This window comes from Phycodurus eques, chromosome 7 (genome assembly GCF_024500275.1).
Source record: "Phycodurus eques isolate BA_2022a chromosome 7, UOR_Pequ_1.1, whole genome shotgun sequence".
Taxonomy (NCBI): domain Eukaryota; kingdom Metazoa; phylum Chordata; class Actinopteri; order Syngnathiformes; family Syngnathidae; genus Phycodurus; species Phycodurus eques.
Window position 1 is genome coordinate 2,696 of NC_084531.1, and position 18,908 is coordinate 21,603.

General features: G+C 44.9%; 1 protein-coding gene across 1 annotated transcript; it reads left to right on the forward strand.

The window, feature by feature from the left end:
• The first annotated feature begins 1,396 nt into the window (after positions 1-1,396).
• On the forward strand, positions 1,397-17,682 carry LOC133404993 (gastrula zinc finger protein XlCGF57.1-like). Its single transcript, XM_061681565.1, has 2 exons — positions 1,397-1,792; positions 12,736-17,682. Exons 1-2 carry the CDS (start codon positions 1,669-1,671, stop codon positions 14,148-14,150), a joined length of 1,539 nt encoding a protein of 512 aa, XP_061537549.1. The 5' UTR covers positions 1,397-1,668; the 3' UTR covers positions 14,151-17,682.
• The last annotated feature ends 1,226 nt before the right edge of the window (positions 17,683-18,908 follow it).

The window sequence follows — 18,908 nt, forward strand, 5'->3', positions numbered from 1 at the left end:
TTGCTTAAAAACGCTTCCCAGCGCCTTGGCTGTACACTTTTTTTATTTTGACTCATAACTTCAAAAACGATGCTTTCCCACTAAAATCTCTGGCTATTTAGAGTAGAACTCTGCCCTTTATACTAGTTACAGGCAGTTTTTTTCATCCAAAAGCTTTGGTTGGAGTTTTACACACATTTGCAGTTTTTTATTGCTTAAAAACGCTTCCCAGCGCCTTGGCTGTACACTTTTTTTATTTTGACTCATAACTTCAAAAAGGATGCTTTCCCACTAAAATCTCTGGCTATTTAGAGTAGAACTCTGCCCTTTATACTAGTTACAGGCAGTTTTTTTCATCCAAAAGATTTGGTTGGAGTTTTACACACATTTGCAGTTTTGTATTGCTTAAAAACGCTTCCCAGCGCCTTGGCTGTACACTTTTTTTTATTTTGACTCATAACTGATTTAAAAAAGATTTTAAAAAAATAATTTTTGAAAACCGTGATCATGACAGTGAAATAGATCCAATTTCAAGAGTCTTTTATTTTGAAATGCCACATCAGATTTGGATGGGACGTCTTTTGTTGGAGACCTTGGGAAGTGTAGTGTCTCCCAGAACTGGACTGTTGTTGCGATAACTCACAGATTTTTTTTAAATAATTTTTTAAATCCGTGTTCATGACAGTGAAATATACCAATTTCAAGAGTCTTATTTTGAAATGCCACATCCGATTTGGATGGGACGTCTTTTGCTTTAGACCTGGGTAGGTGTTGTTTCCCCCAGAACTGAACCAGTGTTGTGATATCTCATGAAAAAGATTTAACAGATTTTTTTTCAGTCAGGGGTAATGACAGCAAAATACGCATTTTTCAGAGATTTTTATTTTGAAATACAATATCAGATCTTCATCAAACCTCTTTTCGTGGAGTCCTTGGTGGTCTGTCACACAGATCTGGACTTGTCTTCCGATACCAATGGGATTATGTTGGGGTGGCTTTGGCTCAGTAGGTCGAACAGGTTTGAATCCCTGCTACGACTGGCCGTATGTCGAAGTGCCCTTGGGCAAGACACTGAACCCTAATTTGCTCCCAGTGGGCCTAGCAGTGCCTTGCATGACAGCAGTCGCCCATTGGTTTATGAATGTGTGTGTGAATGTGAGGCTTTGGGCACTGTGATGATGTAGATAAAGCGCCATATAAGTGCAGTCCATTACCGTTCATTTTTCCTAAGATATCAAATAAAGTACATTTTTTAATGTATCTCAAGATTCTAATTAATTTTGCTGGTTCCATTCCTTAACCGAAGAGTACTGATGTCCGTATTATTGGGAAGCCTTTATTTTGAAGGTGGCTTTCGCCGCCAGTTTCCGACCTATTACCGTAATGCCTAGTATGAAGAAAATTAGGGGCGTCTGGCTTGACTGCTACATTACGAGTAGAGGCTGGCTTGACCGCAGTGACAAACGCGCTTCACTAAATCTTCCAGAATTTTTACTGAACGTGCAGAAGTCTCGCACAGGACATCCATCACTACTTTACTGGAATAAACGTCATTCGTTAAATCTTCATATATGTTTGAAGTTGTCTCGGTGCACGTTGAAGCGTCTCGGCCTAGCTTAGCTTGCTATCCGCTAACAGACGCGTTCACATCGCTAAGCAGAGCTCAAGTGTTTCATTTGTCGTGTGAAAATGTGTGCAAGACGGACAACAGACTACGAGGAGGTACTTTGTGGACTAAAAAAGGAGAACGAGCCACAACGCCAACTGCTGGACGTTTGCAAGATGCAGTCTCGAAATGTGTTACGCAGAGCAGGTTTGTTCAGGAAATACTTTACCTTTTTAACAATATTTCTGTGTTTAATTACTGACACTGTATGACATTACATTAAATATAATGTTACCATTCAGTAATGCGTACTTTGCAGATCAGATGGTGTCCCCTCAGAATTACAGTATGTGGAGTCAGGGGCATAGGTAGCATTTCAGAAGATCTGGAAGGGTTGTGGACAATGCTCCTAATCAAAGTTTAATAGTTGTACTTAACTTGCATGCCTTTTTTGGGAAATGAGTGCAAGATTTAATAAAAAAAAATTCCGGTAGGCAGATCATGTCAAGGGAAATAAGTTTTCAGTCAGAAAATCTGAGTTATAGAGAGACAATATGAAGTTTTAATATAGTTAAACACACACACACATCCGTTAAGCACATTTAAACATATGACAGCACTTTAAAAAAAAAAAAATACACTGTAAAAGTGTTTCTTTGAACACTAGAAAAAATTAATAAATCAGAAGCATAAAATGGCTAGAAATTGCTGTACGTTTACGTGTTTGTGTACATGTGCCTTTAAAGGTGAATTATGAAGTACGTGTAAAAACACTGTCATACATGTTAAAACTCCACCTCCTTGAGTTGCCACCTTATCGTGGTGGAGGGGACCCTGGCACGGTCACCCATGGCGAACAGGTCCTAGGTGGAGGGACCAGACAAAACACGGCTAAAAGACCCCCTATGATGAGTAAATTGTTGGAGTCTGGGCAAGGGAAAACATCCTTGGTCGTCCGATCCCCAGCTCCAGACATACATGCAAATCAGTCTCTTTTCGGCGAAATTTGCCGTTTTGAACTCAAAATAGGCCATTTATGTAAATCGTATAGATCCACTGAGTTTTTCCTTTTACTCCGTTACAATGATCTGTCGCTCGCTACTTTTATTGATCAATTATTGCTTATTTATCAACTATTCCGTGCGGGGCTACCACTTCGACCCTGGACACGCTGGAGAGACTACGTCCTTCGGCTGGCCTGGGAACGCCTCGGGATCCCCCCGGAAGAGCTGGATGAAGTGGCTGGGGAAGTCTGGGCGTCACTGCTAAAGCTACTGCCCCCGCGACCCGACCTCGGATAAGCGGTAGAAAATGGATGGATGGATGGACAGAATGTCTTTGCCGTGTCTGTTGGCTTTTCATTGAGGCAAAAGTACAGACGACAGTGCTGAAAAGTACTGCGTGGGTCATTTTTTCCTACCGGCCAGTGCATAGTAACCATAATAGAGTCGTAGGTATATCCAAGCAAACCCTCACCTCTTGTTTGCGCCGCGGCACCGTGGAGGCTGCGAGATTTAGTTCTCTTGCTGGCGGTGGAGGTCCCGATGGCCGTAGGAAAAATAGTTTGCACCGCAGCTGGTTTCAGCATCTACCTCTTTATCCATTGCTTTCTGGTAAGTCTTTCTCAAAACATGCCGGTTCGAAGTGATCAGCACAGTTTGGAATGCTTGCACCCACCCATTGCACCCATAGCTGACCACGTTTCTTCCCGCGAGTGACTTTCCCTATCTACTGGTCACATATTCCCTTTTCACTTGGAAAGCCATAAAAAACTCTTGCCACTGCTTGAACCATTTGTACAACCAAATGCCACACAATAAACCATCGTGACATTGTTAAATCATACAACAAATATACAAGGACGGGAACAACAGCATGGAACAGTAGCACACAACGCCGAATGAACAGGATGTTTGGCTCGTGTGACGTCACAGCGCCGGAAAGAGACGAAGGCCGTGCTGGATGCAAAAAGCAGAAGGCGCATTGGGAATTATATTTATCAATTTAACTGCTGAATTTTTGCTATATAATAATAATATAATCAGTTCAAAATGGCAGATGTGGTTTGTAAAGCGGTTCTAGCGTTATCAAGAAACAATTTAAAATCTTTGTCCTCTGACCTTTAAGGATAGCTCCTGGATGCCTCCCTGGTGAGGTGTTCCGGGCATTTCTCAACTGGAGGAGACCCCACGGATGACCCAGGACACGCTGGAGAGACTGTCTCCCGGCTGGCCTGGGAACACCTCGGGTCTCCCCTGAAGAACTGGATGAAGTGGCTGGAGAGAGGGAAGTCTGGGTTTCCCTGCTAAAGCTACTGCCCCCGTGACCCAAGCTTGGATAAGACAAAGAAAATTAATGGGTGGATGTTAAAACGCTATGTCCAGACGGTAAAATATTAAAAGGATCTTTTGAAAACTCAGCCCTCTCCAGCCCCAGCTTATGCCTCTAATTTAATTTTCAATATTAATTTTAAAAGTCTTTGTGACGGAGAGAATTGTCCATTTCAACGTTTTTTCGTGTATACGCTTTTACGCCAGAAGGAAGCTCTGGGAACAATGGCGGACATGCAGGCGTTGGCAATTTCGTCGACAAATCCAAAAATGCCTTATCCCTCGTTTGCCCACAACTGTGTCTTCTAATACAAGGAAACACAAGGAGAGCGAAGAAACCAGAAGGGCTAAACAGAGGGAATTTGATAGAGAAAAACAAAACTAGGATACACGTTGGACCAACTACGTATTCTAGAGGTGGCATCAACTCCGACTCCCTGAGGGACTTGATGGACTCGAGCGATGTGGTTACATTTCTGCTTGACTGATAAATCTATCACATAATCTTATTTTTAATTGATTGTGCATTCCCCCAAAATATAACTTCAAACCAGTAGCTTTAGTGTTATACAGCCGCGTTCGTTTGTAACGACGGCACATGGCGCAAACTAGTTCAGCAGAATGGCATTGCTTGCTAACAATACAGTCATTAGCATTATAACAAGCTGATAGCCACAGCTGCTATGTCGGACTGACTTTGTAATCAGCGTTATTAGCAGCATGGATAAGCACATAATAGAACATAAACATATAACAGAAACACATAATAATAATAACTAATAATAATAATGAAAACAATTTTGAGATGGCAGACTTCCTGTTGGGTTTAGGGTATGCCATTTATTTTCATCCACTCTTTCTAGTTCAGTAGAATCTTTTTTATTTTTTAGAGTTTTTTTTAATAATGGCCTTTATCCAGCTTTACCTCAACTTCCACGCCAAGTTTCTTTCCCTCTTCCCTGCTACATTTCTCCTCGTCTCTGTCTGGGCTGCGCGCAATCAGTGATTACCGCCTGAGATGCTGATTTGATTGGCTGAAGGGGGTGGCTGAACTCGCATGTGATTGGTTGATATGGTTTGTCACTACTGTAAAGCCTGTAATGCCGTGCCGCTTAAAATAGAAGCGCCCTATTCTGTCTTGAATCATAAGCTTTCTTATTTGGCTATGGTGTGGGTCCGTATGGGACTGCTTCTGGGTCCTTATAGCCTACATTGTAGGCCTGGGTTCCCCAATTAGCTCTCATTGACGGCCAAACTATGTCAAGGTTGCCAAGTCACAGGCCAAATTGTTTGGGAGTTTTTTCATTGTATATTGTTTTATATGCAGATGTTATTCTTGCTGCTATTATTAGTAGTAGTAGTATTGTTATGATTAGTAGTACAAATGGTCGTTTGTTGAAGTAGCAGATATAGTAGTAAAACTTTGTCTATATTTATTATATAGTATATATATTTATTATATAGTATATATTTTAATTAAAATGCCCCTGAAGATGGCGGCACGGTGGCCGACTGGTTAGAGCGTCAGCCTCACAGTTCTGAGGACCGGGGTTCAATCCCCGGCCCCACCTGTGTGGAGTTTGCATGTTCTCCCCGTGCTTGCGTGGGTTTTCTCCGGGCACTCCGGTTTCCTCCCACATCCCAAAGACACGCATGAATTGGAGACCCCAAATTGCCCGTAGGTGTGAATGTGAGTGCGAATGGTTGTTTGTTTGTATGTGCCCTGTGATTGGCTGGCAACCAGTTCAGGGTGTACCCCGCCTCCTGCCCGATGATAGCTGGGATAGGCTCCAGCACGCCCGCGACCCTAGTGAGGAGAAGCGGCTCAGAAAATGGATGGATGTCCCTGAAGAATATTTTGATCATCAGAACATCCTCAGTTTGATCAATAAAACAACAGAACTAAAGCAAGTGGTTCACAAGAGGAAAAAGGGTATCCACAGGTAAAGATAAATGATCACTTTTGTACAAAATATAATATATTGTATATTTCTGCATGCCGCTATCAGTAACATTAATGCTGATTGGTAAACATTGTACCCCTCAGCAAAAAGTAAAACAAAGCAATAAATATCCAGAAATATGTCAAAACGGCTTTTAACATTCCAGCCAGACAGCTGTCGGCAGCATTTCTACAACCACATTCACCTCAGTAGGAATCAAGTGAGACTATGGTTTAATTTACCTTTTATTTTTTTTTAGTTGCTTTTATTGTTGTATGACATCTTGCCAGTTTTGAGTTCACTTACATACAAATCAATAAGATAAGTGAGAGCGAGAGGATGAAGCAGTCTTTCTGATGTTGGGCCTGGATTCTGTTGTCACTATCCTGAGGCACTGTTCAAGATGTGGAAAGGAGAGTCTGTTTCTGTCCTGACTTTTGATGGTGCTTATTGAAGAAAATGATGACTCACATATCCAGTGGATACGAAAAGTATTCAGAGACCCTGAAATTGTTCACTTTGTCATATTTCAACCATTTGCTAAAACAATTTAAGTATTTTTTTTTTTTAACGTCATTAATGTACACACAGCACCCCATATTGAAAGAAAAAAAAGGAATTGTTGAAAGTTTTGCAGATTTATTACAAAAGAAAAACTGAAATATTAAACAGCCATAAGTATTCGGACCCTTTGCTCAGGATTTAGTAGAAGCACCCTTTTTGGGAATGATGCAACAAGTTTTTCACACCTGGATTTGGGGATCCTCTGCCATTCCTCCTTGCGGATCCTCTCCAGTTCTGTCAAGTTGAATGGTGAACATTGGTGGACAGTCATTTTCAAGTCTCTCCAGAGTTGCTCAATTGGGTTTAAGTCAGGGCTCTGGCTCGGCCATTCAAGAACAGTCACGGAGTTGTTCTGAAGCCACTCCTATTTATTAGGGTTTATTATTTATTGTTCCATCCATCTTCTACCTCTTATTCGAGGTCGGGTCGTGGGGGCAGTAGCTTTAGCAGGGACGCCCAGACTTCCCTCTCCACAGTCACTTCATCCAGCTCTTCCGGGGGGATCCCGAGGCGTTCCCAGGCCAGCCGAAGTACATAGTCTCTCCAGCGTGTCCTGGGTCGTCGCCAGGGTCTCCTCCCGGTGGGACGTGCCCCGGAACACCTCACCAGGGAGGCGTCCGTGAGGCATCTGAATCAGATGCCCCAGCCACCTCATCTGGCTCCTCTCGATGTGAAGGAGCAGCGGCTCTACTCTGATATCCTCCCGGATGACCGAGCTTCTCACCCTATCTCTAAGGGAGAGCCCGGACACTCTGCGGAGGAAACTCATCTCGGCCGCTTGTATCCAAGATCTTGTTCTTTCGGTCACGACCCACAGCTCGTGACCATAGGTGAGGGTAGGAGCATAGATCGACCAGTAAATCGAGAGCTTCGCCTTTCGGCTTAGCTCCTTCGTTACCACAACGGATCGATACAAAGTCCGCATCACTGCAGACGCTGCACCGATGCGCCTGTCAATCTCCCGTTCCATTCTTCCCTCACTCGTGAACAAGACTCCAAGATACTTGAACTCCTCCACTTGGGGCAGGATCTCATCCCCGACCTGGAGAGGGCACGCCACCCTTTTCCGACTGAGGACCATGGTCTCAGATTTATAGGTGGTGATTCTCATCCCAGCCGCTTCACACTCTGCTGCGAACTGCTCCAGTGAAAGTTGGAGGTCACGGCTTGATGCAGCCAACAGAACCACATAATCAGCAAAAAGCAGAGATGCAATACTGAGGCCAACAAACCAGATCCCCACTACGCCTCAGCTGCGCCGAGAAATTATGTCCATAAAAGTTATGAACAGAATCGGTGACAAAGGGCAGCCTTGGCGGAGTCCACCGGAAACGAGTCCGACTCACTGCCGGATATGCGGACCAAACTCTGACTCCGGTCATACAGGGACCGAACAGCCCGTATCAGGGGGTTCGGAACCCCATACTCCCGAAGCACCCCCCACAGGACCCCCCGAGGGACACTGTCGAACGCCTTCTCCAAGTCCACAAAACACATGTAGACTGGTTTGGCGAACTCCCATGCACCCTCGTGGACCCTGCCAAGGGTGTAGAGCTGGTCCACTATTCCATGGCCAGGACGAAAACCACACGGCTCCTCCTGAATCTGAGATTCAACTTCCCGACGGACCCTCCTCTCCAGCACCCCTGAATAGACCTTACCAGGGAGGCTGAGGAGTGTGATCCCCCTGTAGTTGGAACACACCCTCTGGTCCCCCTTCTTCTCTGGTCCCCCTTCTTAGAAAGGGGGACTACCACCTCAGTCTGCCAATCCAGAGGCACTGTCCCCGATATCCACGCGATGTTGCAGAGGCGTGTCAACCAGGACAGCCCTACAACATCCAGAGCCTTGAGGAACTCCGGGCAAATCTCATCCACCCCCGGGGCCTTGCCACCGAGGAGCTTTTTAACCACCTCGGTGACCTCAAACCCAGAGTTAGGAGAGCCCGCCTCAGAGAACCCAGACTCTGCTCCCTCATGGGAAGGCGTGTCGGTGGAATTGAGGAGGTCTTCGAAGTATTCTCCCCAGCGGCTCACAACGTCCCGAGTCGAGGTCAGCAGCGCCCCATCCCCACTATACATAGTGTTGATGTTGCACTGCTTCCCCCTCCTGAGACGCCAGATGGTGGACCAGAATTTCCTCGAAGCCGTCCGGAAGTCTTTCTCCATGGCCTCACCGAACTCCTTCCGTGGCCGAGTTTTTGCTTCAGGGACCACCAAAGCTGCATTCCGCTTGGCCAGCCGGTACCCATCAGCTGCCTCAGGAGTCCCACATGCCAAAAGCTTGACGGCATCCCTCACTGTTGGTGTCCGCCAACGGGTTTGGGGATTGCCGCCACGACAGGCACCAACACCTTACAGCCACAGCTCCGGTCGGCCACGTCAGCAATGGAGGCGCGGAACGTGGTCCACTCTGACTCGTTGTCCCCCACCACCCCCGGAACATGAGCAAAGTTCTGTCGGAGGTGGGAGTTGAAACTCCTTCTGACAGGGGATTCCGCCAGACGTTCCCAGCAGACCCTCACAATACGTTTGGGCCTGCCACGTCGGACCGGCATCTTGCCCCACCATCGGAGCCAACTCACCACCAGGTGGTGATCAGTTGACAGCTCCGCCCATCTCTTTACCCGAGTGTCCAAGACATGCGGCCGCAAGTCCGATGACACGACCACAAAGTCGATCATCTAACTGCGACCAAGGGTGTCCTGGTGCCAAGTGCACGTGTGGACACCCTTAGGCTTGATCATGGTGTTCGTTATGGACAATCCGTGATGAGCACAGAAGTCCAATAACAGAACAACGCTCGGGTTCTGATCAGGGGGGCAGTTCCTCCCAATCACGCCCTTCCAGGTCCCACTGTCATTGCCCACGTGAGCATTGAAGTCCCCCAGCAGAACGATGGAGTCCCCAGCGGGAGCGCTCTCCAGCACCCCCTCCAAGGACTCCAAAAAGGGTGGGTACTCTGAACTGCTGTTTGGTGCATAGGCACAAACAACAGTCAGGACCCGTCCCCCCCACCCGAAGGCGGAGGGAGGCTACCCTCTCGTCCACCGAGGTGAACACCAACGTACAGGCGCCGAACCGGGGAGCAATAAGTATACCCACACCTGCTCGGCGCCTCTCACCGTGGGCAACTCCAGAGTGGAAGAGAGTCCAACCCCTCTCGAGAGGACTGGTACCGGAGCCCAAGCTGTGGGTGGAGGCGAGTCCGACTATATCTAGTCAGAACGTCTCGACCTCACACACCAGCTCGGGCTCCTTCCCTGCCTGAGAGGTGACATTCCACGTCCCTAGAGACCGCTTCTGTAGCCGGGGTTAGGATCGGCAAGGTCCACAACTTCGGCCACCGCCCAGCTCGCACTGCACCAGACCCCTATGGTCCCTCCCACAGGTGGTGAGCCCATGGGAAGGGGGACCCACGTTACCCTTTCGGGCTGTGCCCGGCCGGGCCCCATGGGTGCAGGTCCGGGCACCAGGCGCTCGCCTTCGAGCCCCACCTCCGGGCCTGGCTCCAGAGGGGGGCCCCGGTGACCCGCGTCCGGGCAAGGGAAACCTGAATCCATTTATTGTACTCGTCATAGGGGTTTTTGGAGCCGTGCTTTGTCTGGTCCCTCACCTCGGACCTGTTTTGCCATGCCACCATCATGCTTCACTGTTGGAACCATCTCACGAATAATCGGAAGAAATGGACAGCACCCAATAATCGGAAGTAATCGGAAGAAATGGACAGCACAAATATATATATATATATATATATATATATATATATATATATATATATACACATATATATATATATATATATATATACACATATATATATATATATATATATATATATATATATATATATATACACATATATATATATGTGTGTGTGTATATATATACATATATATATATGTGTGTGTGTATATATATATATATATATATATATATATATGTGTGTGTGTGTGTGTAGCGTCACTAATGGTGTAGTGGTACACTCGCCTGACTTTGGTGTGGGCAGCGTGGGTTCAGTTCCCACTCAGTGACGGTGTGAATGTGAGTACGAATGGTTGTCTGTGTCTATGTGTGCCCTGCGACTGACTGGCGAACAGTTCGGGGTGTCGTCAGCCTTTCAGCCGAAGTCCGCTGGGATAGGCTCCGGCGCCCCGCGACCCTAACCAGGATAAGCGCTGTTGAAACTTTATAATGCTACTCGAGCGAAGGGCACACAATATATAGGAATACTACAAGCTATGTAAAAGCTTGTGCCGTGTCACTGAAACATATATGAATATATAATACGTATCGTCATGTTAAAAAATATTGGCACCCCTGGGGTGCCATTATTTCTAGCCATGACTGTATAAAACGACATGCTTTTGACATCGTCACATCGAGCCAGTGGCCACTCTCTTTTTCTCTTGTACAGCTGCTATTTGGCTGCTGGTCGTCGTCACTGTCAGGGTCCGACCTCCTGATCGGCTCAAACATGTATGGTTTGACGATGCCAAACTCAGTTGGGTGGTCATGTATGTCGAAATCCTCTTCATATTGCAACACATTGCTCGCCATTGCGTATAGTGTGTTGCGCGCGGTTTGTGTCAATTGCAACGTCACTTCTGGTAGCCCTTGTGGTGGATAGAGTAACCACACCCCAGTGTCTTGAGCTTCGGTTATGTTCGGGGAGGGCTCAATATGCTATGTTTAGCTAAACTATACTTGAAAACTTGCTGGAAGGTGCGTGCATGTATTACATGTGTAAACAATGCAAATATGAATTTTAACTGACCCTTCCATCTTTGTTATCTGACCTTTAAGTTATTGCATTTATTTTTTTTGTCATTTGTCTGTTTTGTTATTGTACAATAGGTTTACACATTTATTACAGATTGCATATATTTTAATTTTGAAGTGTTTTTTACAGAAATAATTGTAAAAGTATTTTATTTTTTATTATTTATGGTTTTTACTTTGATTTGATTCTAACTTCCATCCATCCATTTTCTGAGCCGCTTCTCCTCACTCGGGTCGCGGGCGTGCTGGAGCCTATCCCAGCTATCATCGGTCAGGATGTGGGGTACACCCTGAACTGGTTGCCAGCCAATCGCAGGGCACATATAAACAAACAACCATTCGCACTCACATTCACACCTACGGGCAATTTGGGGTCTCCAATTCATGCGTGTCTTTGGGATGTGGGAGGAACCCGGAGTGCCCGGAGAAAACCCACGCAGGCACGGAGAGAACATGCAAACTCCACACAGGCGGGGCCGGGGATTGAACCCGGGTCCTCAGAACTGTGAGGCTGATGCTCTAACCAGTCTCCCACCGTGCCGCCTGATTTTAACTTAATGTACCAAATATTTTTTTGTATAAAATGCAATGTTTTGAATATTTACCGAAATATCTAAAAATCATAAATTTTGTAGTAGTGATAGTGTGATGTTTTTGCCCAAAGTTATCATACTGTTAGAATCTGATAGTGGCCCATCCCTTGTCTTGAGCTAAAACAGCCACAGCAGACATCTGCACTGCTATCTTATCTATCCTCTCCTGCTGATTGTCAATCACAAATTTAATATGACTGCCTTTTGATTTGTGATTGAATGAGCAACTGTGTTTCGGCATAACTTCTGCCAAACACACGCAAATGCACATAAAAGCCTTCTGACTTCGCCGTGAAAGTTTGTTTTTTTGCCACATAACAGAATTGCGAATCGACAAGTCTTTTTACGAGTAATCAATGATAGGCCCCCCCAAAAAAATCCATTAGTCGGTGATTTGGAAATGTCAAAATACGAGTATGCAAGGTGATTCTTTTTATGCTCATTATTTTACACTTTTTCACATTTTATTGTTGTTGTCGACTTGCCTATTTTTGTTACATACATAACAAAATATAAATATTGGCGGCTCGGTGGGCGACTGGTTAGGACATCTGCCTCACAGTTCTGAGTATCGTGGGGTTCAAATCACGGCCCCGCTTGTAGTTTACATGTTCTTGCAGTGCCTGCATGGGTTTTCTCCGGGCACTCCGGTTTCCTCCCACATCCCAAAAACATGCATGGTAGGTTAATTTACAACTCTAAATTGCCCGTAGGTGTGAATGTGAGTGCGAATGGTTGTTTGTTTATATGTGCCCTGCGATTGGCTGGCAACCAGTTCAAGGTGTACCCCGCATCCTGACCGATGATAGCTGGGATAGGCTCCAGCACGCCCGCGGCCCTAGTGAGGAGAATTGGCTCAGAAAATGGATGGATGGATAAATGTAAACCATAATACACATGACAACTTACTTTATCAAACCACGTGTGTTTGTCTTGCAGACATCAGTGAAGCTCTTCATCCTGATCACAAGGAGGCAGAGCCCCTTCACATTAAAGAAGTGGAGGACGAAGAGGTCCACCATATCCAAGAGGAAGAGGAATCAGAGCCCCCTGGCTTTAAAAAAGAGGAGCCAGAGCGCCCCCTCATCAAACAGGAAGAAGAGCCGCAGCCCCCTCACATTAAAAAACAAGAGGATGAAGAGCGCCCCTACATCAAACAGGAAGAGGAGGAGGAGGACATCAAGTTGCCATTGACCAGTGTCTCTTTGAAGAGTGAAGATGAAGTTAAAAGTGAGGAGAACACAGGGGCGGAGCTTCCAAGCAGCAGCAGCTCAAGTCAACAGATGACAACAGAAGTGGATGGAGTTCACTGTGGAGGATCACAAGTCAACGGCCTCATCGCTCCACTATCAGATAGTGACGACACGTCACTCTCTTCTCACACTAATGAACAGTCTGAAAGTGATAAGACATGTCACCCTGAAAACAAATGCTGGAAATGTTCTCAGTGTGGGAAAACCTTTGCTTCCAAGCAGTATTTGAAAAGGCATTTGATGAGCCACACTGGTGAGAAAACTTTTGCCTGTTCAATTTGTTGCAAAGGATTCTCTCAAAAGGGATACTTGAAAATACACTCAAGAACACACACTGGAGAGAAACCTTTTGCCTGCTCAGTTTGCAGTCAAAGATTCTCTAATAAAGGAAGCTTGAGACGTCACGCAAGAACACACACTGGAGAGAAACCTTTTGCCTGCTCAGTTTGTGGTCAAAGATTCACCAATAAAGCTAGCTTGACACGTCACACAAGAAAACACACTGGAGAGAAACCTTTTTCCTGCTCGGTTTGTGGTCAAAGATTCACTACGAAGGGATATTTAAAAATACATTCAAGGACACACACTGGTGAGAAACCTTTTGCTTGCTCAGTTTGTGGTCAGAAATTCTCTCGTAAGGAAAGCATAACAACACATACAAGAACACACACTGGTGAGAATCCTTTTACCTGCTCAGTTTGTGGTAAAAGGTTCACTCAGAAGGGACACTTAAGAAGTCACACAAGAACCCACACAGGTGAGAAACCTTTTGCCTGCTTGGTTTGTGGTCAAAGATTTTCTGATAAGGGAACCTTAAGAAGTCACACAAGAACCCACACTGGTGAGAAACCGTTTGCCTGCTCAGTTTGCGGTCAAAGATTCTCTCAGAATAGTCACTTAAGAAATCACACAAGAATCCACACTGGTGAGAAACCTTTTGCCTGCTCAGTTTGTGGCCAAAAATTCACTCAGAAGGCAGCCTTAATATATCACTCAAGAACACACACAGTCGAGAATTGTTTTGCCTGCTCTGTTTGTGGTCAAAGATTCTCTAAGAAGGATAAGGTTAAGAGACACAAGTGTATTGGTAAGAATAGCTGATCAATGAAGCTTTCACCTTTCATCCGAGCAGGCTTCACCAGTCCATGCACAATGGGTTATTTTACTCGATGTACCTTTTTGAAAGGCCTCCCATGGACAAGTGTTGATAAGTGTACTCACACTAAAATGCTATGTGCATATCAAATAAGCAAATGATTGATTGAAATAGACTGTGAGGAAACTTTGACTTTTTGTGCTAAGGTGGAAAGCTAAGTTTGTGATCATGATTAATGACATACTTTTTGTAATGTAATGTACAACCCCAATTCCAATGAAGTTGGGACGTTGTGTTAAACATAAATAAAAACAGAATACAATGATTTTGCAAATCATGTTCAACCTATATTTAATTGAATTACAACACAAAGACAAGATATCTGATCAACTTATTTTTTTATTTATTTTTTTCTTAAACTTGTCCTGTTCAGCTGCATGGCCTTGGATCTGTAAGCCTTTGTGCTGGAACAGTTTTGCTATGCAAACGGGAGTTTGAAATACTCCCTCTGCTTATTTTTAAATGTTTTAATTATTCTAATGTTTATTGAAAATGGAGCCAGACAGAAAAGGGTTTTAGGGGACAGACAGAGGGACAGAGTGGACAAGAGGAATAGGGGTGTGAACCACAGCAGAACAATAGTGAGACAGTCTAGATATTTGAGCACAAGTAACATTACAACAGTCAAATTGTGTTATTATTTGGGGATTTGGGGGGAGGGGGGGGTATGCAATAACTAACCAAGAAAACAAGATGAGAGTGGACAGAAAAGGACAGGACAGGATGTGGGGAAAATGAGTAAGGCAGTGCTACTGACGAGTGGTGTGGTGGGATTCTTTTGTAATGTTTAAACACTTGTAAGAACCTGTGAGTTGATTGTTAGTATAACCTGTGTTGTTATTAGTAGTCCCAGCACAAGCAATTAAAGCCTATATTGTGTCTATCAAACTCAGTGAATGAACACCATATCACATACATGTTAGTCAACTGGTGTACGGAGTTGCGGAGCCGGCACATCGAGGAAGGGTGGACTTAGTCCCCTCCACCCACAAGGGGTGGGGGTGGGGGGGCAAGCCAGGGAGCCCCCCTCCCCCACTGGAACACCGACCAACCCCCCCACCCAACAAGCCCCACCATCCCCACTAGCCCCACAGAGCATGGGTGACATAGCCACCAACTGGGCCCAACGCAGGAGCCAGCCCCCACCGAAAAATTTATGTAGTATATTCTAGGTATCCTAAAGTAGCAGGCCCATGTAAAGTAATTGCAACATGATAAAGAATTAAGTTATTCATACAGAGTATAAGTATCCAAAAATACCAGGGGCCACATGTACAAAGACTGGAGTATGCAAATCATATTTAAATGAACTCGGCACCTGCGATCCCAATATCTGCATGATCAGAAAAAAAGAAAATGAGCAAGGTAATGAAGTGGTATGCAAAAAAATCCTCTTTGGTACGCTGTCCTCTGGCATTAACAAGCGAAAGAGGAGTGAATGAGACCGCATGTGTGCGGCTGTCAATGCTGTGGGGTCACAACAGCGCAAACATGCTGAACTAAAGAAAAAAGTGATCAGACATAAAGGTGGATGTGAAGCGGAGGACAGCTGCCCACCGCCAAAGTGTGGCCAAAACAGGCGGAGGAACCGGCGCAGAGCGCCTCATCCCGTTTGAGGAGAGAGTAGCTCCAATCATGGGTGGGACTGTTCTCTCAGGGGTGGTGGGAGCACATGAGAGTGACTCAGAATATCCCACAAGGTAAATAACATTTATTTTTATAACTCATGACAAATGTGTTCATCCAGTAACCTACACTCAGCCCTATGAGATAGAGGTTCCTGCGTAAATGTATGGTATTTGTAAAAAAATATTTGGAATTAAAATAGAAGCATGTCAGCATATTAAAGAGGATATCAAAAAGTTTGACTCCTGTTTGATGACTCCATTTATTATTTTAATACACAGGAGAGGACACGCACACTGAAAAAAAGTCATTTAATTTGAACATGTGATTAAAATGTGTTAAAAATATTTTTTTTAGGAGAAGAGTGTTAAATTATGTAATTTTAATACATTTGAATCATGTGCAACCGATGTACATGTTGAAATTAAGTAAATTCAAAGGACTCTATCAGTTCAGTCGCAGCCACCCGCTACGTTCGGGGGATTTGTCCACCGTCCCCAGTGTCTCTGGTGTCAGAGACGTGGAAGATTCCTCCACTGTTCCTCGCATCACTGGTGTCACAGATGCAGAGGATTCGTCCACCGTTCCTGGCGTCTTCTCCGGCATCCCCAGCGTCTCCCACGCAATTATGCTCTCCTGCTGCACCTGTGCACTGATAAAAATAGTCCTTTGAATTTACTTAATTTGAACATGTACATAGGTTGCAGGCGACCTATGTACATGTTGAAATCAAATGTTGCCGGGCGTTAATTGTTCATCAGTGCTAATTGTTCATGTGTCTCTGATGTGCAGATTTATTATAACAGTTTCCCAGCATCACCTCAAAGTGTCGCCAAAGGACCAACAGCTGTAGAAACGTGCGTACGCCAGCCATGAATTTGGCGGGAGGCACCGCACATTTCCACGGTCATTTCACTCTTGATACATCTGAACTTTGGTGTGAAAAAGAACGTACGCCATGTTTTTGTGCGTACGCAACTTTTGTACATGAGGCCCCGGGTCTTTGCACACATTAGTTCCCACCTTCTCCCAGGGCTGTGAAAGGAGATCTGTGGTAATGAGGGATTCCTTTGTTGGCTTGTAGTGATGCTCCTGACATGTAAGCACACTCTGTCAGTTGGTCAATATCAGAATTTATATTTGGCCAGTAGAGGGGATTACGTGCTCTCCCAGGTGCCCTTAATGGATTTCTCTATGCATTTATTTATCCCACTCCCTATCACATTTAAGCAGAAGTCTGTCCACCACAGAGAGCTCTAACCGACTGTGATAATATTGCTTACGTGAGCGTTTCTTCCACCCCTCTTTAGATTTCTCAATACTGTCGTTAGAACGTGATCTGCTGCTGTCTCTAACAAATGTCAAGGTCATACAGATGGGTATTAAGGTTTTCTGTTGAAAAGACAAAAGTAACAGATATCGACCCTCATTTCAGAAACCACAGTGCCTGGTCTGCCCTGTGACGTGAGTTACCGGGTCCGAGAAAGTGTTCACGTCGAGTGGAAGCAAATAATACTCCGAGACACAGGCAGATGGGCTAAATTACTTTTATTGAACAAGCCTTTGTGTCTTAACAGCTGTTTTCATGGTCAGTTTCACTATGAGCCCAGCCCTGAAAATCTCATGTCACCAGTTTATAAAGTCTCGCATCTGTGGGCGTACTCTGAAGTGCTGCCCCTAAGCCTGATTGGTTCACTAAGTTTTGCATTGTACAGCTAACTTCCTCTGACTTATACTTGGTGACACTTTTTGTCCACCAGATGGCCCTCTTGTTATTGAATCACCAAAGGAATGAATGAGTCTGGATTTGACTCACCAAATGGCGATAAGTGGCGATCGTAATCTTTGATGTTACACCAGCAGCCCCCGTTTATGGCTCGTCTTTTAGCTTACCCAGAGGACGTCTTGCCCTGTAAACTCCAGGGGAGATCTATGGATAAGCATTTGGTCTCAGGAATGCAATTGCCTCCTTTCAAGTAAATAGTTGAGCGAGAAAGAGCTTAAACTGTCACACGTCTGCAGGCATCCTGCTATACTGTGAAAATGTCTCTCTTCAGGACTTATTAAAAATACACTACACCTGTTTTCTATTTCACTGATGAAAACCACCACCATTCCTTTGTTCAGCCACCAAGCAGGCAGGAAGTTTGTTTTAAATCACAATGACACGCAGCCAGATAAAACTTGTTGTTCTTCCCACCTAAAATGCAAGAAAAAAGACTTCCCAGTAAGGAAAAGCGACAGATGGCCCCAAAAGGTCTGCATAACCTCCCCAAGACCTACAGTTCACAATGTGGGATGAAAAGTGATTGATGACTGCTCAACAGAGAACAATCCCTCTCTTATTGCCCACCATCAAAGCCCACTCAGCAGAATTGCAGATGGACAGGGCGCAGCCTCTCAAGACGTGCGGTCACTTCTCATTGATGGAAATTGGACACCTCCAGTGGTGACCAAACACACAACAAGACTCACTCCTTGTGACCCTAAAACACCCGAGTATTATATATATCAAGAATGAACAATAAAAATAAGGCAATTCCATGGCTGTACAAACGTGTATAAATCTGCTTGAGTACCCTGCATGTGTGCCTTGATTTTTGTGTCATTATGTTGTTTCTCCAGATTTGCAATTGGTCTGTTCATGACCACTTTGTCATAGTGTTACAAGCACAAATTATATGAAATAATGACATAGGACATATGGAATAGTGTTGTGTTGAACAGTATAATTTGATCTGCCAGAAGCAGGATTTCAACAAGTTCATTCTAATATTTAATCTCTGCTTGAGACAGTTTCAAAGATGGGAACCGTATTGAATAAAAAGGAGGTCCGCCCGTGTTTACAGTGTGCACGCATAATTAAGAAATTTAAGAAATCCGAGATGGAGGTGTCATTTCCTCCGCCCTGCAACTCATAAAGGTATAAAAGCAAATACCCTCCTTTGTCCGATCTCTTGGTTCCTGTAACGTCTGCTCTACCTTCTCTCAGCTCCGTCCGCCCCACCCTCCCTTTTTTTCTCCTCCAGTTCTTCCTTATTGCTCCTGAGCCTCAAAGTTCCCCCTTTCCTTTTTTT

What these genes read in the sequence shown, in the direction of transcription:
- LOC133404993 (XM_061681565.1), top strand. Translation starts at nt 1,669, where the DNA reads ATGTGTGCAAGACGGACAACAGACTACGAGGAGGTACTTTGTGGACTA. An exon ending in AAATGTGTTACGCAGAGCAG is followed by an intron (nt 1,793 to 12,735) that starts GTTTGTTCAGGA and finishes TTTGTCTTGCAG; the next exon opens with ACATCAGTGAAGCTCTTCAT.